This window comes from Marmota monax, unplaced genomic scaffold (genome assembly GCF_021218885.2).
Source record: "Marmota monax isolate L192 unplaced genomic scaffold, Marmota_monax_Labrador192_F-V1.1 WCK01_AAM20220418_F8-fsc00102, whole genome shotgun sequence".
Classification (NCBI taxonomy): domain Eukaryota; kingdom Metazoa; phylum Chordata; class Mammalia; order Rodentia; family Sciuridae; genus Marmota; species Marmota monax.
In genome coordinates this window covers 4,655,801-4,676,403 of record NW_026692494.1, presented here as the reverse complement: position 1 = coordinate 4,676,403, position 20,603 = coordinate 4,655,801, and the positions used below count along the sequence as shown (strand labels likewise).

General features: G+C 65.9%; 2 protein-coding genes across 5 annotated transcripts in view; one reads left to right on the top strand and one right to left on the bottom strand.

Annotated features, from left to right (window-relative positions):
- Positions 1–14,517, top strand: part of Tjp3 (tight junction protein 3) — a 21,743-nt gene extending 7,226 nt beyond the window's left edge. Inside the window, exons 1-21 of one of the 3 annotated variants that reach the window (XM_046444123.2) lie at positions 334–635; positions 3,643–3,699; positions 3,792–3,910; positions 4,205–4,307; positions 4,461–4,812; positions 5,015–5,118; positions 6,181–6,340; positions 6,560–6,674; positions 7,259–7,317; positions 7,452–7,518; positions 7,694–7,850; positions 8,415–8,523; positions 8,637–8,871; positions 9,197–9,408; positions 10,854–10,949; positions 11,676–11,746; positions 12,029–12,239; positions 12,320–12,420; positions 12,765–13,028; positions 13,887–13,933; positions 14,221–14,517. In XM_046444123.2, coding sequence (XP_046300079.1) covers positions 618–635; positions 3,643–3,699; positions 3,792–3,910; positions 4,205–4,307; positions 4,461–4,812; positions 5,015–5,118; positions 6,181–6,340; positions 6,560–6,674; positions 7,259–7,317; positions 7,452–7,518; positions 7,694–7,850; positions 8,415–8,523; positions 8,637–8,871; positions 9,197–9,408; positions 10,854–10,949; positions 11,676–11,746; positions 12,029–12,239; positions 12,320–12,420; positions 12,765–13,028; positions 13,887–13,933; positions 14,221–14,323 — 2,760 coding nt within the window. In that variant the 5' untranslated portion in view covers positions 334–617 and the 3' untranslated portion in view covers positions 14,324–14,517. Of the gene's footprint in view, positions 1–333; positions 636–1,099; positions 1,491–3,642; positions 3,700–3,791; positions 3,911–4,204; positions 4,308–4,460; positions 4,813–5,014; positions 5,119–6,180; positions 6,341–6,559; positions 6,675–7,258; positions 7,318–7,451; positions 7,519–7,693; positions 7,851–8,414; positions 8,524–8,636; positions 8,872–9,196; positions 9,409–10,853; positions 10,950–11,675; positions 11,747–12,028; positions 12,240–12,319; positions 12,421–12,764; positions 13,029–13,886; positions 13,934–14,220 lie in introns of those variants that run through there. The other 2 variants (XM_046444124.2, XM_046444126.2) reach the window with 2 other exon arrangements.
- Positions 14,504–20,603, bottom strand: Apba3 (amyloid beta precursor protein binding family A member 3). Of its 2 annotated transcripts, none has more exons than XR_006851619.2 (11): positions 20,504–20,603; positions 19,645–20,340; positions 19,517–19,556; positions 16,779–16,924; positions 16,615–16,701; positions 16,375–16,533; positions 15,529–15,708; positions 15,226–15,438; positions 15,022–15,106; positions 14,769–14,909; positions 14,504–14,688 (listed from the first exon to the last, which is right to left on the bottom strand). XR_006851619.2 is itself a non-coding variant. In XM_046444127.2 (11 exons), the coding sequence occupies exons 2-11, from the start codon at positions 20,173–20,175 to the stop codon at positions 14,617–14,619; spliced, it is 1,689 nt and encodes a 562-aa protein (XP_046300083.1). In that variant the 5' UTR covers positions 20,176–20,340; positions 20,504–20,600; the 3' UTR covers positions 14,504–14,616. The 2 variants fall into 2 exon arrangements, 1 of the variants encoding a protein (XP_046300083.1); XM_046444127.2 differs by having other exon boundaries at positions 14,987–15,106; positions 20,504–20,600.

Here is a 20,603-nt window from a genome sequence, read left to right as displayed (position 1 = left end):
CAGGTGGGTGCGGAGCGGGCCTCGGTGCTGGCCAAGGTGCCTCTGGAGAAAGGCGGTGCTGCTGGCCTCCCGGGCCTCGGCTTCCCCGTGAAACTGCGCGAACTTCCTGGAGACTGGCCTCCTGGGGACGGGGTGGCCCGGGAAGCACCACAAGCTCCTGGTCCACGCGGCCTCCCAGATGAACCTCGAAAAGTGCCCCTTTCGCGGATGGGAAAACCTCCCAGGTCTCCGCTCCGTTCCGAGCGGCAACCCGCTGCCGGGTCTTCCTCTCAGCCAGGTCCTGCAGGACTCCGGCCCCAGCCGCAGGCGAGTGCTCGGCTGCGCGGAAAGTCCGGCCCGGAGTTCCCGCCCCGGGCCTGGAGCCTGGGATGGAGGGAGGGGGCCCAGACGGCCTCCGCGGCTTCCCGGGGGCGTGTCCGGCCGGGGCGGGGCCGGCCGGGACCTGAGGAGGAAGAGGGCAGGTGCCGTCGGAGCCGCCGAGCGGGTGGAGGAGGGCGAGAGCGGGTCCCCACCGGGCCGCGACCCTCCGGAGCCTCTCCCCCTGCCCCGGTGTGGGGTCCGATTGTCTGTTTCCAGGCCCCCGCGGCCGGGGCAGCGGGCGAGCCCCAGGGTGGACCATGGCGGTGAGATTCCAGGCAAGTAGCCCGCCGCGGGCCGGAGCGGGTGGGGATCCGGGTGGGGTGCAGGCGAGGGCGGCTCTGGAGTCGGACCCGGGACCCCCGACCCTCCACCTGCCGACGGCAGGGGAAGGAGGTCCCGAGGCCTTCCCCGCCGCGGGTACCCCGGGGTCCGGGTTCGAGCCCCGCCCCCTCTGCCCACCGCGCTGCCTGGCCTCGGGGCGGTCAGCGCCGGCCCGCGCCCTGTCCCCCTGTCCGTGGGGAGGGTCCGAGGACGGGTTTCAAGCGCGCGGCGCAGCGAGTGTCCCGCGAGACGTCCGGCCGGGCTGCGGGCACTGAGCCGCCGCTGATAGGGCGCCTACTGTGTACCGAGCCGTCGGTGGGCGGCGTCGTGCCCGAGGGCTTGGCCCGGAGCGGATCCCGAGCGCCCAGCCCCTTCGCACCGCCTCCAGGGTGACCCCAGCGCTGTGCCAAGGCGCCTGGCGTAGCCACGCCGCCCGGCTCCGGCGCGGGCGGGTCTGGTCCCCGTCTTCGCTGCCTCCAGGCTGCGAGGGACGGCCCGTCCCCTCCCAAGCCCGGGAGTCAGTCCCCCAGCCCCCCTCCCTGCCATTGTTCCTGGGGGCAGGGGAGGGGGGAGCGGCAGCAGCCACGTGCCCCGGGGCTGGGGGCGTCGCCTCCCGGCGTTTGTCCCGCAGGGGCGAGGACACGCCCCACAGCTCCCCTGGACTGGGCGGGGCCACACCTGCTGGAGTCCTTCCACCTTCATCTCCCAGCGCCAGGCCTGCGGGGACGAGGCAGCAGTCCCCAGCCCCCCGCCTGCCCACCTGGAGCTCCCAGGCTGGGGACCGCGCAGGGGACACAGCAGATTCTGAGGTCCCAGACCCGGGTGATCAGGGCTGGTCCAGGGGAAGGGGTGGGAGGGGTCGGGGCCCTGGGCTGTGGGGGGTGAGTAGGAGTTTGCCATGGAGCCAGGTGGCTTCTGGGAGGGCCCAGAGGAAGGACGGACTTACCTGCGGGTGATGGAGTGAGGATGGGTTCAGAGGGTGGATAGGACAGGTACCGAGAGCAGGGCGTGTCCTGGGGGCCCAGGGGAGCAGTCAGCTGGTGGCCAAGGGGACTCCTCATGTCCCAGGGTGTCCCCGGCACAGGGGACAGCTGGAGTGGAGCCAAGCTGAGGTGGGCCCTGTTGGGCTTAACACCGGGGCATGGGAGCCCGGGTGTTGCCGCCAAGCTGTGGTGTCCAGGGAGACAGCCCACTCCAGCAAGCAGGGACAGGCCCGCCCCTGCCCCGCCCCCAAAGGCCTGGCCCCCTGGGGTATCTTAAAGTAAAGCCGGGAATACTAATGGGGGCAGGGCGAGTGTGCAGAGTGCTGCCTCAGAGCAAGAGACTGTTTGAAAAATAAGTTCAGAAGCAAAACAACTGTAACTCAAGGCGACGCTGGGCTGGTGGTCAGGGCTCAGGGTCGGGTGCCAGGGTTCCCCACTGTGCTGTGGGACCCTGGGAAAGTTGCTGAGCCTCTCTGGGCCTCCTTTGTGTGTGTGTGAAATAGGATGGTAGCGAGGTGGCTTCCTGCAGTCTCTGGGGTTAAACGCTGGGCCCCGTGAAGCAGGCGTTCTGTGGCCACTCACACCCTACTGGGGGGCAGGTGGCCTCCTTCTTCATTCCTCTCCACACACAGCCCTGAGCCTGAGAAGGGCAGCACAGGCTTCTCAGGAGGACACGGAGGCGTGGGGTCAGGGGCAGAGGTGGCAACCTGGCTCCCTGGGCCTGCAGGTCCAGCGCTCTGCTGCTTAGCTTGTCCCTCTGCTGAGACCTGATCCCTGGGGAGCCTCTGAGGGGGCCGCCCACCCGCTGGGCCATCTGCTGGTCCAGCCCTCCCCCAGACTCCCCAGGCCTGGTCCCGAGGGGACGATGCTGGGGTCTAGAGTCCCCAGCCTGCCCACCTGGAAGCCCAGGAACGTGTAGGGGAGACACAGATTGTGACACCTCAGACCCCAATAGTCAGGGCTGGTCAGAGGGAGGGGGAGTGTGCGGGGTCCAGGACCCGGTTCCAGGGGCCAGGCAAAGGCGCCGGCTGTGGAGACTGAGCGGGAGCTGCCCGGAGCAGGCCACGGCCTTCACTGCCAGTTGCTCAGGGCGTGAAAGTAACAGAATCTACCTGGCCCATGGCTGGGAGGCCGAGGCAGGAGGACCGCAGGTTCAGGCCAGCCTCGGCAGCTTCTCGGTAGGAATCTGAAAGGGCCGGGTGCCCTCCCTCGGTGCCTGGTGGAGACAGAGCCCCTGCCCTGCCTTCTGCCCTCCCGGTGCCTTCTCTCCTCCTGTGTGAGGGCGATGCGGGCCCCTCCGTCCCTCACTGACCCGTGAGCGAGTACCTCTGGAAGCCCGTGTGGCCTGGGTGTTGTCAGAGGGACCGTAGCCTCTCTTCCTCTCTTCCTCCAGACTCGTGTTCTGGAAGGAGATAGACAGGAACAGAGGAAAGACTAGGGGCCCCAGGGGGACAGGGGTGTGTCCCGCGGGAGGGGCTGCAGTTCCCAACAAGGTGGTCAGGGCCCTTCTTACCCTGGAGGCCTTGTGAGCAGAGACCTTGGAGGGTTTAGGGTGCTCCAGGGGGAGGGCACAGCCATGCAAAGGCCCTGGGGCAGGGGGAGCCCAGTGAGGCTCCACGTGGCTGGAGAGGAAGAGCCGGGGGAGGGGACGGGCGGGTCACACAGGGCCTCCTGGGCCACAGGGAGGACTTGGGCTTTGTCCCTGAGGGCTGTGGGTGCCCTCTGTGGCTGCGGCAGGAAGGGCAGGTGAGGACAGCACTGGGGACCTGGTGGAGGTGGCTCTGTGGTGTCTGTGAGCCAGGATGGGGGCGAGGCGTCCCCTGGGGACCCCCGAGGCAAACCCATTCTGCAGGTAGGAAAACCGAGGTCCCGAGTGGCAGCGGCTTGCCCAGGCTGACGGGGGGAGGGGTCGGGACAGGAGCCCGAACCTGCTCTGCGGCCTGCGTGGCCTAACGCCACCTCCCGTCCCTCTGTCCAGGTGGCCAGCATGGAGGCGCTGACCATCTGGGAGCAGCACACGGCCACACTGTGCAAGGTGAGGCTGCGTCCAGCACCAGGTGGCCCTGCCCAGCTCCATGCGGGACCCCTCGACCTGGGCAGGGGCCAATCCCTCTGGTCTCTCCCCAGGACCCCCGCCGGGGCTTCGGCATAGCCATCTCCGGAGGCCGGGAGCGTCCCAGTGCGCCCGGGGGATCCGTGGTGGTGTCTGACGTGGTGCCCGGAGGGCCGGCCGAGGGCAGGCTGCTGTGAGGACCTGGGCGGCCTGGGCCTGTCCTCCTTCCCTGGGCCTCCCTGCCTTCCTGGGGACCCAGTGGCCCTGGGCCCTGCTGGAGCGGGAAGCCCTGGAACCCTCAGGGCGGGAGGGAGGCTCCTGGGGGCCGTATTGACGCGGAGGTGGCCCCGCCAGGGCCCAGCTCAGCCCCACAAGGGGACCAGGTTCAGGGAGGGCGAGGGAGGGGACAGGTGGTGCCTGTGGGAGGAGGACGTGGCCGGGAGGCCGGGGTGGGCCTCGCGGCCCCTCCTGAGCCGCGTCCCCGCAGGACGGGCGACCACATCGTGATGGTGAACGGGGTCTCCGTGGAGAGCGTCTCGTCTGCCTTCGTCATCCAGATCCTCCGGACCTGCGCCAAGGTCGCCAACGTGGTGAGTGCGCCCCTGCCCGGGTGCCGTCCTCCGCCTCGCCAGGCCCCCGCTGCTGGTGGCCCGGGCTCCCGCTGGTCAAGGCCCCGTGGGTCCCCGGGGCACCCAGCGTTAAGCCCTTCTGCCCACTGACCTCTCCTGTCCACACCCCGACAGACAGTGAAGCGTCCCCGGCGGGTCCAGCTGCCGGCCACCAAGGCCAGCCCCTCTAGCCCGGGGCCCCCGGACTCGGACGAGGAGGATGGGCCTAGGCGGCTGGAGGAGCCTGACCACGGCCAGGGCTACGAGGGTGACTCGTCCAGCGGATCTGGCCACTCCTGGGGCGAGCGTTCCCGCCGGGTCAGGGCTGGTCGCCGCAGCCGGGCCAGCAGCCGTGGGCACAGGAGCCCGGGCGGGGGCTCCGAGGCCCCCGGGCTGGCCCTGGTGTCGGGCTTCAAGCGGCTGCCGCGGCAGGACGTGCTGATGAAGCCCCTGAAGTCGGTCCTGGTGAAGAGGAAGGACAGCGAGGGTGAGTGGCCGGCCGGCTGGTGTTCCCGGACGGGCATCACGTGTGGCCCCACGCGAGGGCCCCCAAGGCGTCCGTGTCCTCCCCTCCAAACCCGAGGCCACGTCCCCTCCCACTGCAGAAGGGGCAGCGAGGGACCCTGAGCTGCGTCACTGGGCCCCGGGGACGGTGCCCAGACGCGGCCTCAGTCCCCGCCCCCCCGCAGAGTTTGGGGTCAAGCTGGGTAGCCAGATCTTCATCAAGCACATCACCGAGTCCGGCCTGGCCGCCCGGCACCGTGGGCTGCAGGAGGGAGACCTTATCCTGCAGGTGAGCCTGGGAGACCGCGGCCAGGGCCCGCGGTGCCCCGAGTCACTCAGCGAGGTGGCAGAACCAGTCCCCAAACCATTTTCCTTCTGTGTGGCTGGAGGTGGCTGGGTACCAACTCCCCTCCCTCCAGCTGGTGTGGGACCACAGCCAAATGTCGGTTTCTAGTGTCCCCTTGGGTTGTACATTTCTCGTACCCTGGAGCTGCGCCAGGCCTCCGAATCCTGTGGCCTGCTGGCTGCAGTGCTGAGCCCTGGACCGCCCTTGCTGGCGGGGGGCTAACGGCCCACAGCTGGGACCTAGGACCTCAAGCTGCTCCCGGTGCAGGGCTCTAGACACTTCCAGCTGTTTGCACTGGGGGCTTGTTAGACTTGTCTGTTTCTAGCGATCATGAAGAACTGTCTGTTTCTAGTGGCCTGGGGCAGACACTAGAAACAGATAACTTGGTGGGGGCACTAGAAACTCTCAGTCCCCAGGATAGCTGAGAACAGACGCTCCCCAGGGTTCCTGGTGAAGGCGGTGACCAGAGCCTTCCTAGGACCCATTTCTGACCCACCGCAGGGTCTGTTCCCAGCTTCAGTAGGTGCTCACCCCTCGCCTTCTGCTTGAGAGGCTCTGGTTTCACCTTCAGATCTGCTCCTCACACGGAGCCCAGGAGGCTCCACCTATTTCTCTTCCCCCCTGTGTCCCTCGCCCTCAGGGGGAAACTGTTTCTTTGCATGGTCTCCATCCACAGCAAGAATCCAGGTCTCGGGGCACACTGTGATCTCAGAGGCTCGGGAGGCTGAGGCAGGAGGACTGCAAGTTCAAAGCCAGCCTCAGCAACTTAGTGACGCCCTAAGCAACTCAGAGAGACCCTGTCTCTAAATACAATATAAAAAGGGCTGGGGGTGGCTGAGTGATTAAGCGCCCCTGGGTTCAATCCCCAGGACCAAACAGAAATGCACTTCTGACCTTTGTCCCGGGGAGTGTCTGTTTCTAGTGCCCCTGGAGAGTGTTTCTGGGCTCTCCTCCCCACCCAGCCCTCATTTTCTCCTTCTGTTCTTCCTTCTCGGTCCCTTTCAGATCAATGGCGTGTCCAGCGAGAACCTGTCCCTGAGTGACACCAGGCGGCTGATCGAGAAGTCGGAAGGGCAGTTGACTTTGCTGGTGCTCAGGGATCGGGGGCAGTTCCTGGTGAACATCCCACCTGCAGTCAGTGACAGTGACAGCTCCGTCCTGGAAGGTGAGGGGTCAGGAGGCAGCTCCAGATGGGGCCAGGCAAGAGCCAGCAGCCTGCCCCTGGCTCAGAGAGTGGTAGGAACCTGCCCAAGGCCACACAGCACAACGAGGCTGGAGCCTCCCGAGGCTGATCTTCTAATGGAAGCTCCTACTGGTCTCGAGCCTTAGTGTCCATCTGGCCTGGTGGGTATGGCCCTGGCTGACGAGCGTCCCTTGCCCACAGACATCTCGGACCTCACCTCGGAGCTGTCCCAGGCGCCCCCATCTCACATCCCTCCACCCCCCCGGCAGGCGCACAGGCCGCAGAGCCCAGAGGCCAGCCCAGCGGACTCCCCCGTGTGCGTACCCGGGCGGGAGGAGGGGGCGCCGGCTCAGCGGTTCCCAGGAGGGCAGCTGCAAGGGTGGGTCTTAAATGTCCAGCCCTGCTGTGCCCGTGGGCGCCGGTCACTGTCCACCAGGGCTGCTGGACCTGCGTGGTAGGCTTGGGGCTGCGGCAGCCGGAGTCCACTGCCCATGGTCCTGGAGGACAGGGTCAAGGTGGTGGCGATTCTGTTCTCTGCTCCCGGCTGGCAGACGGCCCCGCTGTGTCCTCACAGGGCAGGGGACGGCAGCGTTGGCCTCCTCTCCTGAGGACCCGTCTCAGAATAGCCCTGCCTCCCAGCGCTGCCCCCCACCCCGTAGGGCTCTGTGCCCCTGTGTGCTGGGGAGGACGCCCCGTCCACGGCACCCCCAGGAGGTCGTCCGTGATAAATTGGCACTCGGGGCGGGCACAGCCCGGCTCCCGGGAGGGTGACGGGGACTCAGCGGGGGTGAGAGGCCCACCTGGGCCACCAGCCACACCCACCTCTAAGGGCTTTTTTGAGAATGAAAGTGAAGTTGCCCTCCACACTGTCCCTCCTGACCGGGACCTGGTCCCCTCCAGGGAGCGCCCGCGGCCTCGGCAGGAAGGGCCGGTGGATCCCAGGACCTTTTTGGACCGAGGTGGGTGAGAGGTGGGTGGCCGTGACTCTGAGCACCCTGCCCTGGGTTTCCTGGTCCCAGCCAGGGAGGAGGTGGCGCGAGCTGAGGAGAGCCCAGTGGGCAGCCGGGGACAAGGAGTGGCCTTTCCGTTTCAGACTCGCCCTCGGGGAGCAGCTATGACCTTTACAGGGTGCCCAGCCACCAGGGCCTGGAGGACCGCGGGTGTGTACCCCGAGGCCAGCCCAGCGGCCCAACTGCTACCTCCCAGGGCGCCTCCCCCGTGGCGCTGTCCTGTCTCCCGAGTGGCTGAAGGGGACCGGCACGTGGGGCTCGTTGGGAGACCGAGGCGGGGGTGAGGGTCCCTCCCGTCGCGCTGGCTGACCCCGGCCTCCCGCAGGTACAGCCCCGACACGCGGGTGGTCCGCTTCCCCAAGGGCACGAGCATCGGGCTGAGGCTGGCCGGCGGCAACGACGTGGGCATCTTTGTGTCAGGGGTGCAGGCGGGCAGCCCGGCCGACGGGCAGGACATCCAGGCCGGAGACCAGATCCTGCAGGTGACACAGAGCCTCCCCTGCACCTCGCGCCCACGCGTCTTCCCTCGGCCAGCCTCGCTTCCAGTGGGAGCCGTGTCCATGCCCCCTGACCCCGGTCCCCACCATGGAGCCTCGACCCCTCCCTGCGGTGTCATCTCTGCCAGGACACTGGCTGAGGGCCTCGGGACCAGCCCCGCGCCGGAGCCCTGTCTCCACCCACCGCCTGCTCCTGGCCTTTCTTCCTTTATCAGGGGCTGGGGACAGAGCCTGGGCCAGCACTGACCCCTGAGCCCCGCCCCCGCCATTTTTATATTTGAGACGGGGACTCACTAAGTTGCTGAGGCTGGCCTCCAACTGCAGCCCTCTCACCTCAGCCTCCCACATGGCCGGGCTGACAGGCATGGCCACTGTCCAGCTGTCCCTACTCCTTCAAGTCCCGTCCCCATGTCTCTGTCACTGGTTGTGCGTGTACTGAGCGCAGGTCCTGCCCCAGCTTCTGTGTCTGTGTCGAGGTCTCCAGGGCGGCCATCCCTGGGAGGAGGCCCGAGGGCAGCTGGGCACTCTCCTGTCTGCCCTCCCTGGCAGGTGAACGAGACGTCCTTCCGGAACCTGACGCGGGAGGAGGCCGTGCAGTTCCTGCTGGGGCTGCCGCCGGGCGAGGAGATGGCGCTGCTGATGCAGCGGAAGCAGGACAGTGAGTGGCCGGCGCTGGGCAGGGGCCACCCACGCTGCAGGACGCGGCCCCAGAGGTCCCTGGGGAGGCTGGTCCGGGCCCTGGGAGGAGCTCACGTCCCCCTCCGTCCCCAGTCTTCCAGAAGATGGTGCAGTCGCGCGTGGGCGACTCCTTCTACGTCCGCACGCACTTCGAGCTGGAGCCCAGCCCGCCCTCGGGCCTGGGCTTCACGCGGGGCGACGTCTTCCACGTGGTGGACACCCTCTACCCGGGCCCTGGGCCCAGTCACCGCGGAGGCCACTGGCTGGCGGCGCGCATGGGCCGGGACCTGCGGGAGCAGGAGCGCGGCCTCATCCCCAACCAGAGCAGGTGGGTCCCTGCGCCCCCGGCCCCGCCTGCTCCCGCTGCGCGTGGGTCTTCACCAGGGGCACACGGTGGCCCTGAGCGGCTCCTCGTGGCCACAGCAGCCGGTGATAGCAGAGACCCTGAGCCACAAAACCCATCTCCCGGGTCAGCTCGGAGCCCATGGCCGGGGACAGTCCGCGGCCCTCCCCAGCTCCAGAGCAGCAGCGTGCTCTTAGGCCCCGACTCTGGCCCGCCTTCCCCTGCCATGAGGACCCCGGGGGACCTGGGGGGCCAGGGCAAGGTGTCTCCAGGTGGACTCTGCCCAGCTCAGGGCTGTCCCTCTCCCCAGGGCCGAGCAGCTGGCCAGCCTGGAGGCCGCGCAGCGGGCAGTGGGCCTGGGCCCCGGCCCCTCGGGGGCCTCCAATGCGCGTGCCGAGTTCTGGCGGCTGCGGGGTCTCCGTCGAGGAGCCAAGAAGACGACCCAGCGCAGCCGGGAGGACCTGTCCGCCCTGACCAGGCAGGGCCGCTACCCGCCCTATGAGCGCGTGGTGCTGCGAGAAGGTGGGTGGGGACACAGGGACACCACCCAGCCAGCGGGGACACCCACCCGCTCTCGCCCACACGCCTGCTCCGCGTCATTTTGGGCAGCAGAGCGAAGAGGACCGGGCGGTCCCTTAAAGTCTGACCCGTTTCCCACCCGTTTCCGAGAGCAGCGGAGTAGGAAGCAGCGTCGGGCGAGTGCCCAGCCCCTGGCGTCGCCTGCCCGCTCTGCAACTGTGGCCCGAAAGTGCCCCTGGTCACACGTCCCTCCAGGACAAGCAGACTCTTCTTGTCATCAGAGTAACTGTCCGGAGGGGACCGGGAGTCCCAGGAGGTCCGAGCAGACACCACGGGCATTTTATAGAAGGGACTCAGCATCTCGATCTCAGTGTCTGTGGGGACAAGGGCACCGAGGTAGCAGTGTGACCTAAAGAAGAAGAGAGTCAAGATAGTTTTAGTGACTTGTTTAACTGCTCTATCCCAAGTATGATCTCAGCCAGGGCCGACCTGAGACGGTGCCGGAGGGGCCTTGTGCCTGCCCGACCTGCACCCCGCCACCCAGCTGCGTCCCTTTGGGGACGGAATGTTCGAGGTGAGGGGCGGGTGATGCCACGCAGCCCTGTGCAGGTGCGGAGTCTTCTAGACTCTGTGAGCCACCCTGTGTGCAGGCTCAGGTGTCCAGGGTGGTCCCTCATGTTCCACCCCAACGTGGACCCCAGGGCTCTGCCCGGCTGTGGCCCCCCAGAGCCACCGGCAGCAGCTGCACTGGTTCTGGGGACGGAAGGGCGACAGGAGACCTGCTGCAGAGCAGGCCCAGGCGGCCTGTCCCCGGGACACATTCTGTGCCTCTGGTCTTCATGGTGGACGGCTCATCTGTTAGGCCGGGACCAGCGAGCGGTCCTGAGGGGGGCTGGCCAGCCTCCAGGCTTCCTGGCCAGGGGGTCTCTGCGGGAAGGCAGGCGCAGGAGGACGCAGCCCGTGGACACGGCTGTGTGCCAATCAGACTGCACTTACAAAAGGAGCGCCGGGCCAGGGTGGCCCCAGGTCCCCGTGGGCTGACCCCGGGTCCCAGTGGGCTGACGCCGGGTCAGGGGTGGTCTGCAGCCGAGACAGACTCAGAGAAGAGCAGCCGAATCAAGATGGAAGTGTCTTTGACCCCAGGGCCTCGTGGGTGTCTGGCCAGCGCTCCACTGTGAGCCACACCCGCCCTGTGTCCTCTCCAGCCTGGGGGGCCCTGGAAGGGGCTCTGCCCCCAGGACAGTGACCCAGGAGCCCCCAGGGCAGCCCCGCTCGCGTCCCATTGGCCAGAGCTCACCAATGTCCCTAGCCGCAAGGGAGGCTGGGAGATGGGGTCCTCAGTGGGCACCAGGGCCCTGCCGGAGGCCGACGTGGCGGGTGGGGGTGGACAGCTTGCAGTGGCCCTTGCCGCACACATCCCAGTTCTTGCCTTTGTTCTCTGCCCTCAGCGAGTTTCAAGCGCCCGGTGGTGATTCTGGGCCCTGTGGCGGACATTGCCATGCACAAGCTGACGGCAGATCTGCCTGGGCAGTTTGAGATCGCAGGTGAGGAGCCAGGTGCTGGGAGCCAGGTGCTGGGAGCCAGGTCCTGGGGAGGGGCTGCGGGGCTGCTGCTGTTCTGGGGGAGAGAATCTGACCAACACAGGCAAACACAGGACTTGGGACCCCCAGTGCCCCCTCCCAGGCCACCCCAGGCTGCCTCATCAACCTGGATTCAGGTAGACCCTCTGAATCCTCCTCAACACATGGAGCCAGGTGTGGTGAGTGAGCCGAGGCACCATTATTCGGAGACGGGAGATGCCACTGAGCTAGAGGCTCTGCAGTGAGCAGGGCAGGCGAGACCCCAGGGGAGTCCAAGACCCACCACCACGAGGCAGCTGGACGGCTGGGGGTCAGGGCCTGCAGCTCCGGGCCAAGTCTGACCCACGGCCCCTCCCTGGTGCCAGTGCCGGGGAGGACCCCGGGCCCACAGAGGCCAGGCGAGCTCTGACCACTGAGCTCACCCCTCGCCGCCCAGGAGCTAGGGCATTTTGAGTGGTTAGGGTTTTGTGGGACCCTCGTCCCCAAGGTGCAGTGTCTCTGCCTGCCCAGGGCCAGGGCCAGGGTCCTGCTCGGGAGGCGAGGGGAGGCCAGGAGGAGCCCCAGATGCAGCTCTGGTTTTTCCTCAAGAGCACTCGGGTCCTGGTGGCCTTTTGAGCAGGGGAGGGCTGGGTGGACGTGGATCTGAGGGGCAAGGGTCACCTCCTGAAGCTGCACGCCCTGTCCCCCCAGAGAGCATCTCCAGGACTGACAGTCCCAGCAAGATCATCAAACTGGACACCGTGAGGGTGATCGCCGAGAAGGTGAGTGTCCCCTGCTCTGGGCCCTGCACGGGGAAGCTGAGGCCTGGGCGCCCAGTCGAGGCTGTCCTCACCCCACACTGACAGCTCCACAGAGTCACTCTGCAGGAAACCTGGGGCAGAGGCAGGGAGACCAGAGACCCTGCCCCCAACACATGCTGTGAGTGCCAAGGTGTGGCCCACTCTGACCTCCGACTCCCTCTTTCCGTTTCCTCCACCTCTGTTCTGTCTCTTGGGTGTGTTTCTTTCTCTCTCAACACTGCCCACCCTGTGAGCCCTGCCCAGGACAAGCATGCGCTCCTAGACGTGACGCCCTCTGCCATCGAGCGCCTCAACTACGTGCAGTACTACCCCATTGTGATCTTCTGCGCCCCGGAGAGCCGGGCGGCCCTCAAGGCCCTGCGCGAGTGGCTGGCACCCGCCTCCCGCCGCAGTAGCCGGCGCCTCTACGCACAGGCTCAGAAGCTGCGGAAGCACAGCAGCCACCTCTTCACAGGTGGGCGGGTCCTGGGGGTCCAGGAAGGGCGGGCGGGCCCCTCCCAAGCATCCCAGGCGCACTGACACCCTGTCCCATAGCCACCATCGCCCTGCAGGGTACGAGTGACGCCTGGTACCAGGAGCTCAAGGCCACCATCCAGGAGCAGCAGACGCGGCCCATCTGGACAGCGGAGGACCAGGTGCAGGCACCAGCAGGGTCACAGATGCTCTCCGGTGTTAGGGCTCGGGTCAGGCGTGGTGGGGTCGAGAGTCGACCTGAGGCTGGGTCTCGGCCTGGGCCTGGGGTGGGGCCAGGCTGGGGCTCAGCTTTGGGAGCAGGGTCTCCCGGGGCTGGGGCTCAGCATAGCCTGGGCCCTGTGTGAGTCCAGGGCCTGTGACCGGCCATCACGGCCTGAGGTCTGAGGATTGGGGTCTGGGAGGTTGAGGGTGGGCCTTTCGCCTGGCTGGGGACCGCGGCTGAGGCGGGTGTCCCGCGTGGGGCCTTGGCTCGGCTGGACCAGTGCAGCATGCCCGCTCCCTGCAGCTGGACGGCTCCTCGGAGGACAACCTGGACCTGCCTCACTGCGGCCTGGCCGGCAGCTCCGCAGACCTCAGCTGTGACAGCCGTGCCAACAGCGACTATGAGACGGACGGCGAGGGCTGCACAGACGGCGAGGGTGGGCCCCACACGGATGTGGAGGAGGGGCCCCCGGCACCGGCCCTGGCCCGGTCCTCAGAGCCTGTGCAGCTGGACGAGCCCCAGAGCCCGAGGCATCCTGGGGACATCCCAGCTCACAGGGGGCCCCAGGTGAGTCCCAGCAAGGATCCAGGGATGGGAAGGCTGGGCACCAGGCGTGAGCCAGCAGAGTGTCTCCAGCCAGACCAGCTTTGGGGATTCAGGCATGGCGTGCTCAAGCCACTCAGTAAATCTCTGAAGGACAGGAGGTGGCTGCAGGACTCTCAGGGACGCCAAGCTGCAGGTGCTCCATACCTGTGTGGGTGCGGACAGGCCCAGGTGTGCCATGCCGCGGGTGACCCCAGGGTTGCTCTGCCACGGAGCCACGCCCAGCCCTTTTAATTCCAAGACAGGGTCTTGCTGAGTGGCCCAGGCTGGCCTTGGACTTGTGAGCCTCCCGCCCCCAAGTACCTGGGATGACAGGTGTGCGCCTTTGCAGAGTCACACATATGTACATATAAAATGTGGGGGTACTAGGGATGAAACCCAGGGGCTTTTTAACCACTGAGCCACGTCCCCAGCCATTTTTTAAAATTTGAGACAGGGTCTCACTAGCTGAAGGCTGGCTTTGAACCTGTGACCCTCCCGTCTCAGCCTTGGGAGCTGGTGGCCACAGCGCCCAGCCAGTGACTTATACTTACAACAGTGTAGCAGTTGTATAGGTGACCTACATTGTGTCCCTTGGCAGTGGGGGCGAGGGGCGGCGAGGAGCCGGGCAGCTACACGCTTGGTAGGGACTATTTCTCTGAATTCTTGGGTCCCTGTTGGTAGAGGTGCTGGCTACGGCTGGCTCCTCACCCAGTGCTCAGCCTCCTCTCTGGGATGCTGGGGTAAACAGCCATGACTGCTGCCTGGGCACAGGCTGGGCCCTTCACCCTAGCCACCCCTGCTGTGGGTCACTCTGACCCTCCTTCCTCCCTCTCCCTGAAGGTGAACAGCCGCCACCCCCAGGGCCAATGGCGACAGGACAGCATGCGGTAAGAGCCCCCTTGCTGCAGGCCCAGGGCCCTCAACCCTTTTCCTGCATCCAGTGGCCTCAGCTTCCAGGTGCGCCTAGGGTTGGACGGGGCCTGATGGCCTCTCCGGGCCCTGTGAGGTCAGGGCCAACGGCTGGAATCCTCTTCCCCGGGGACACTGAGCTGGGACTCTGAGGGTGCATAGGAGTTCTGGACCAGGCCCTGCCCACATGCATGTGCCAGGCAGCGTCAACCCCTGCAGTGCCTGCCCTCTGCACCCAAGGGACGATCTATTTCCTGATCCCCAGGACCTATGAACGCGAAGCCCTAAGGAGAAAGTTCACTCGAGCCCGAGACGCAGAATCCTCGGATGAGGAGGGCTACGACTGGGGCCCAGCCACCGACCTGTGACCCCGCCCAGGGGCCGAGTCCTCCCTGCGGCTGGAGTCCGCTCCCCTGCAGGACTTGGAACCCAGTCTCCCTCCCCTGGGCCTTAGTAAAGTCACAGGGTTTCTAGTGACTTCTCAGAAACACAAAGGGCAGGAGGGTGGGCCGGCTTCCCTCTGGGCCCCACCGCGACCCAAGACTCTGCCCATTCAATAAACTTTTAATTTTTCACGTTAGAAAATAAGTGGCTACAATCTTCTTTGGGGTCCCAGGCAGCTGCAGAGAGCCACAGGGACAAAGGCACTGAGGCGCGGCCCTCACAGGTACACGGGTTGCTCCTGGCCCGTCAGCAGGCGGTAGGTGGCAGCCGGCATGGTCTTGATGTGCACCTGCGGGGACAGGACTAGGCTGAGGCAGGCCCGGGCCACAGGGACCCGCCACCACCTCCTCCGCTGCCGCCGCCACGCACCTCACTGTGGGCCTCGGTGAGCAGCTCGATGATGCGCTCGTGCCGCGTGGCCACCACGCTCTGCCCGTTGATCTCAATGATGCGGTGCCCCACACGCACACCCCCGCGCTCCGCGATGCCGCCGCGGAGGAGGCTGCAGATCTGGGGGCCAGAGCAGGTCAGCAGCCCAGGCCCGCCCTGCCCGTCCCGCCCTGCCCCGCGCCTCGCCCCAGCCTCACAATGCCGTCCTCCACACAGAAGCCCAGCTGCTCACGCGCATGGGGTTTCCGGATGATGGCAGTGGTGACGGGTGGGCAGTGGACGATGCTGAGCCTCACTGAGGTCTGTGGCTTCACCTCCTGTGGGGCGGGGTGTTGGCCTCACCTGGGGCTGGGCCCCTTGACAGGCTGCAGCCCCCAGCCTCGGCTTTCCAACCCTCGAGGGGCCACGCAGGGGCCCTGCCTCCCAGGGAACTCACACGCACAGCTGCCTGGCACGCGGCCAGGGGCAGCCCCACCAGGCTGGTCCCGTTGATGGCAGTGAGGCGGTCGCCGATGCTGAGGGCGCCCGAGCGCTCGGCGGGGCCCCCGTGCAGCAGGTTGGCGATGACCGCTGTGGGCAGCAGGGAGCCCCAGCCCGACTCCACCAGGGCCACACCCAGGCCTTCACCCCTGCGCTTCTCGATGCACACCTAGGTGGGGACCAGGCCACACGGCTGCTTGGCACAGGCGGGGGTGGGGGACGCAGGGAGCCGGGGTCAGCCGGGGCCTCGCTGGCTCACCTCCCTGCAGTTGTCACGGTTGGAGAAGTGGTCCAGGTCCCCGTTGTGGAGGTGGCCAGGGCTGGCGGCCCCCTGGCTGGGCTGGGTGCCCACCTGGCTGGGGTCAATGCCGCTCTCCCGCAGGAACTGGCTGTAGGCCACGGTGAAGGCCTGGCCTATGGCTCGTGCAATGAGCTGGGCCTGCGGGAGGTGCCATGAGTCCCAGGCTGTCCCAACCTGCCCTTCAGGACCAAAGTCCCAGACATCCTCAGACCTGGGCCTTCCTGGCTCTATCTGGGACAAGATCCTGAGGAGATGGCCAACTGCCCTGGGGCCTTAGGGCGGTGGTGACAGCCAACTGGGGAATCGGGGAGGAGGGAGAGGGGGTGGTGGGGAACCTGCCGGGCACTCAGGAGGGCTTGGTCACACCCCTGTGGCCTCCAGGGCCCCTTCCGAACCTGTTCTTTCTGGAAGCCCCCCGTACCCCCAGGGAAGATGCAGGGCCCTTGTCCCTGCCTGCCTGTCTGGGGCCAGAGTGGCCAACGCCTGAATCCTCACACCAGGCTGGAGCCCAGGAAGCCATGGCATTGGGGGCGGGGCTCCGTGGTGGGGGCTGGCCTGCGTGCCAGGCCCTGGGTTCCATCCCAGCACCGCGTCCACAGGGAATGAAATACCAAAAGGGCCATCCCCATCTAAGAGCTGTGGCCGGGCCGCAGGGCCCTCCTCAGCCTGGAAGCGGGAGCCCAGGAGCGGGAGGTGGCTGTGGGCTGGGGGCTTCCAGGGAGGGTGGGGACCCTAGGGAAGATGGCTGTGCCAGGCGGGGCTCTGGGGAGGCAAATCCCTGCTCCCGGGGCGCTGCGGGCTCACGTCCTCTGAGTGGAAGACGTGGCACATCATCTTGCACAGGCGGCGCCCTCGGTCCTGGGGTGACCTCCGTGCCAGCCGCCGCCGCGCCATGAGCACCAGGACCTGGCCGATGTCAGCGATGTAGGAGATGGTCTGCAGGGCGTGGTCCATCATGGCCTCCTGGGGCGGGAGGGGCAGCTAGTGCAGGGCTCACCCTGAGACTTCCAGGACCCACCCCAACCCGCAGGGTACGCAGGGTACCTGGGAATCGGCCGTGAGGACCTTGATCCTCTTGGTGGAGACGAAGAGGTCCACCTCCGTCATGGGCTGGGTCTCCCCGTCGGGGGCCTGTGGGGAGCGCAGGAATGGAGGCCCCCAAAGACCCACCCACAGGCCTGGGCCCTGGGCACCCCGCCTGGCCTCACCTTGACACGGTCCATCGCCTCCTGGGCCTGGGCCATGCGCGTGCTGGGGGGCGGGTTCTGCTCCGACACCAGCTGGGTGGAGCCCAAGTATTTGGCCCCAAATATGACACCATCCATGAGGTCCTCATGATCACAGGGACCGGGTACTGGGGGCAACAGTGGGGAGAGGGTTGGCCCTCAGGAGTCCAGGGCCTGCCTGCCCCTGGGGCTCTGTGCAGGGGCGGTTCCCAAGTGGTCTCTGCCCTGGCTCACTGTGCTGGTCACAAAGGTCCACCCACAGCCCAGCACCTGGGGTGGCTCAGCCTCAGGCCCAGTCCTGCCCATCTAGAGCAGCTTAGCCACCCCTCCAGGGTTCCCCCAGCTGGACGCCTCTGCAGGGCCAAGCCGATGGCCAGATCCAAAGCCAGACCGCACTCAGGCACCATGTCCAGGGCCCTGAGACCAGCCTGGACCCCTTGCCCGCCCATTTCCAACACCAGCAGCATTCTGGAACGTGGACCCGGCTCCAGTTTGGAACTTGCCAACCAGCACCAGGGCCTACTCTGCCTGCTGCTCCTGATCCCCCAATCTGTCAAGGTCGGGTGATAACTCTGCTCCTTGGTGTGGCAGAGACGACTGTCCCAGTCCATGTGGGAACTCCCATACTGTCCTGGGTGGGACGGAAGGCCCTGACCTGCAATTCCAGGACTCCCTGCCGGGTTCCAGGCCACCTGGTTTCGGCAGGGTTCCAGAAAGCAACAGCCTCCAGAGGTGCATCACCTCACTCCAAGATGCTAGAAATTTTTCTCTCGTGACAGCGGGGCTCACACCTGGGGCTCATGCATGGCAGGCAAGCGCTCTACTGAGCCAGCCCTGGCCCCAGTTCTAGAAGTCTCCACTGTGGCCATGAGGTAGCCCTTCCTAGGACTCTGTGGTTTGCAACATCAGCACAACCACTGTTCTCAGAACAACCCTGATCTAGGAACATTCCAGATGGTGGTTCTAGAACCCTGGCCCAGCCCCGAGCCATGCAAAGCCTTGCCCCCCAGGTCCTAGATTTCCCGTGGCCGCCCAGACCCAGAGCTCTGCCACTGCTCTAGGATGTCTGGTGGCTTCTGCTCCCTGCAGCCACAGGCCCACTCTGGGCAGCCCTCCAGGGCCTCAGACCACAGCCTGCCCGCCGTGTCCGCACCAAGCTCTGCCCTGGGACTCTGGAGCTGTGCTGTGCCACAGCACACGGCCGCCTGCCACACACATGTCCCGAGTCTGGTCCTGACTGAGTGGCCGAGGGTGAGACACTGCAATCCTGAAGACCACTGCTCCAGAGCGTAAAAGCAAAAACCCTCAAAATATCCATCATATGAGCCTGGGGCTGGGCTCAGGGGTGGAGCGCTCGCCTAGCACGCGTGAGGCCCTGGTTTGATCCTCAGCATCACATAAAATACAGGCATTGTGTCCATTTACAACTAAAAAAAAAAAAACTTCATAAAAAACTAATTATAAGACAATGCACTAAGTGTCTTGTGATAATTAAAACATATTAAAAAATTACGTTGGCTGGGGCTGCAGCTCAGTGGCAGAGTGCTTGCCCAGCACGTGAGACACTGAGTTCAATCATCAGGATAGCATAAAAATAAATATTTTCAAGGAAAAAAAAAAGTTAATTCAACCTGTTCTCCAGATCGTTTTTCACGTAGCTAAAAAATGCAACTTCTCACGTGGCTGGCTCTGCATTTCTACTGTCAGTCCACTCCAGAGCTTTCTGGGCAGCTGTCGTCTTTCTGTGTTCTAGAAAAGGGCAGGCGAGGTCTGCTTGCTCCAGGGCTCTGGACTTTCTCAGTCCGAGCAGCACCAGGCGGCTCTGCTCATCAGCCCAGGACACCCGCACTACTAGCCAGGCTCCTTGGATGCAGGACCAGAGGCAGAAGGCCAAGCCCTAGAACCCCCTAGGCAAGAGTCCAGAAGCTTCTCAGAGCCACAGGCCCACTCAGCTCCCCTCTCTGCCACAGAACTTGCTATTTGATTTCTATCTTAAGGTGGTTGGGGAAAATACTAGAACATTCCAGATGGCCAGGCTCTTCTCACACCTTTAGGACAGACCGACAAACTTCTGTACAGGGCCCAACAGTATTTTCATCCTGTGGGCCAGAAGGCGTGCTGCCAGGAGTCACGAGCCGATTAATGGCAGGTTGCTGAGAAACACCTGCAGGATGTGGTGGACTCACCTCAGGATGGCTGTGCCGATCCCAGGCAAAGCAATCCTCGGGACCACCAAATGGTCTGTCCAGAGACTGACCCATCCTTGCGTAGTGCATGACCATCCTGGGCCCTGTCCTCATCCACCTCAGCCACAGACAACAAGTGAGCAGGTGCCACAAGGTTTTGGTAAAACTTTATTAACACTGAAACCTGAATCTCACCTCACTTTCCTTTCAAATTTTTAACCATTAAAAAAAATGCAAAAGCCGTCCTCGGCTCAAGAGACCTGTGAGAAGAGACCAGGGCCAGACTGGCCTGCAGATGGTCATTTGCCAGCGTTCACTCTGGAACCAACTGCTACAGAGCCATGCCCGCCCTGCCACCTGCTACTCACTCCAGAACATTCTCTGGACTCTGTTTCCTGGCCTTCTAAACTCTGATCCAAACTGCCAAGAGCTTCCCGAGAACTTCATCCTCACGGTAACCCTCAGCGCCACCTAGGAGGCAGGCCCTGGCTGTCTGGAACCCTAATCCCTGGGCAGGGTGGGAAGGGCACTCACCCTCCTGGAGGGCAGGGTATGAAGCCAGGCTCTTGGGGCCCTGGAAGGAGACAGAAGAGGGGCAGTGCTGAGTCCCCCTGCTTGGGTCCAGGCTGCAGAGGACACCTGGAGGGTGGAGCAGGCACTACCTGGACACCGTCAGGTGGCTCTTCGGGCGTGACCAAAGGAGAGGTCTCCAGCCAGGGCTCAGGGGAGCTGCTGGAGCTCCTGCTACCACCCTGCTCGGCAGAGGCTCCCTCTGCCCATCCCGGGGGCTCGGACTCTCCATCTGCATCCTCAGGGGGCTGCAACAGGGGATGGGCAGGCTCTGGAGGCTCCTGGGCACCAGGCTTAGAAGGCGAGTGCCCCTCACCCTGCAGAAGCCTCAGAAGATCATCCCGACCAGCCTCAGCAGACAAGAGGCCGTGGGCGTCAGTCGTGTCGTGGGGGTCCAGGCCCTGGCCAGTGGCAATGTGCAGAGGGCAGGGTGCGCTGTCTGGGGGCAGGCCCATCAGGTCTCCGGGCAGAGCCTCAAACTGCTGCACCAGGCCCTGAAGGCTTGACCCCTCGAGGTCCACCGGACCCAGGCTGCCGGGGGCCTCAGGCACCGCGTCCCACTGACTCTCAGTGCTGAGGTCCTCCGAGGGCACCAGCGGGTCCTTGGGCTTCTCCAAGTCCATGGCGGGAGGCTCTGAGCGCGGCCGGGGGGCGTCAGGAAGTCCGCGGCTGGCTCAGGCTCCGGCCGGCGTCCCCATGCGGATCCGAGGCACCCGGGGCTGGGGCTTGCTGGGCGCCCGCTCCTCCCGGGGCTGCTCCCGCCGCGCGCCGCGGGGTCCTCGCTGCGCCTGCAAGGGCCGCGCCCCCACTCACCGACCAGCAAGCCGAGGCTCGGCGGCCGCCCCACGCCAGCGGCTGCCCAGTGCTGCCCAGAGCCGGGGAGACGCCGGCCGCGGGACCCCGCGCCTCCCCGGACCCGTGGACTCGGACCCCGGCGCCCGCCCCGCTCACCTGCCGAGCCGAGGCAGAGCCCGCCCGCGCGGCCCCCAGGCCCCCGCGCCCGCCGCGGCATGTCCCGACGGCCCTGCCCGCCGCCGCTCGCCGACTCACG

Bases quoted from the DNA above. Each gene is read 5' to 3' on its own strand.
- Apba3 (XM_046444127.2), bottom strand. From the start codon at position 20,175: ATGGACTTGGAGAAGCCCAAGGACCCGCTGGTGCCCTCGGAGGACCTC. The intron at 16,702-16,778 runs GTGAGGCCAGGC...CGCTCCCCACAG, and splicing joins AGGCGATGGACCGTGTCAAG to GCCCCCGACGGGGAGACCCA. The intron at 14,689-14,768 runs GTGCGTGGCGGC...CTGTCCCCGCAG, and splicing joins TCACCGAGGCCCACAGTGAG to GTGCACATCAAGACCATGCC.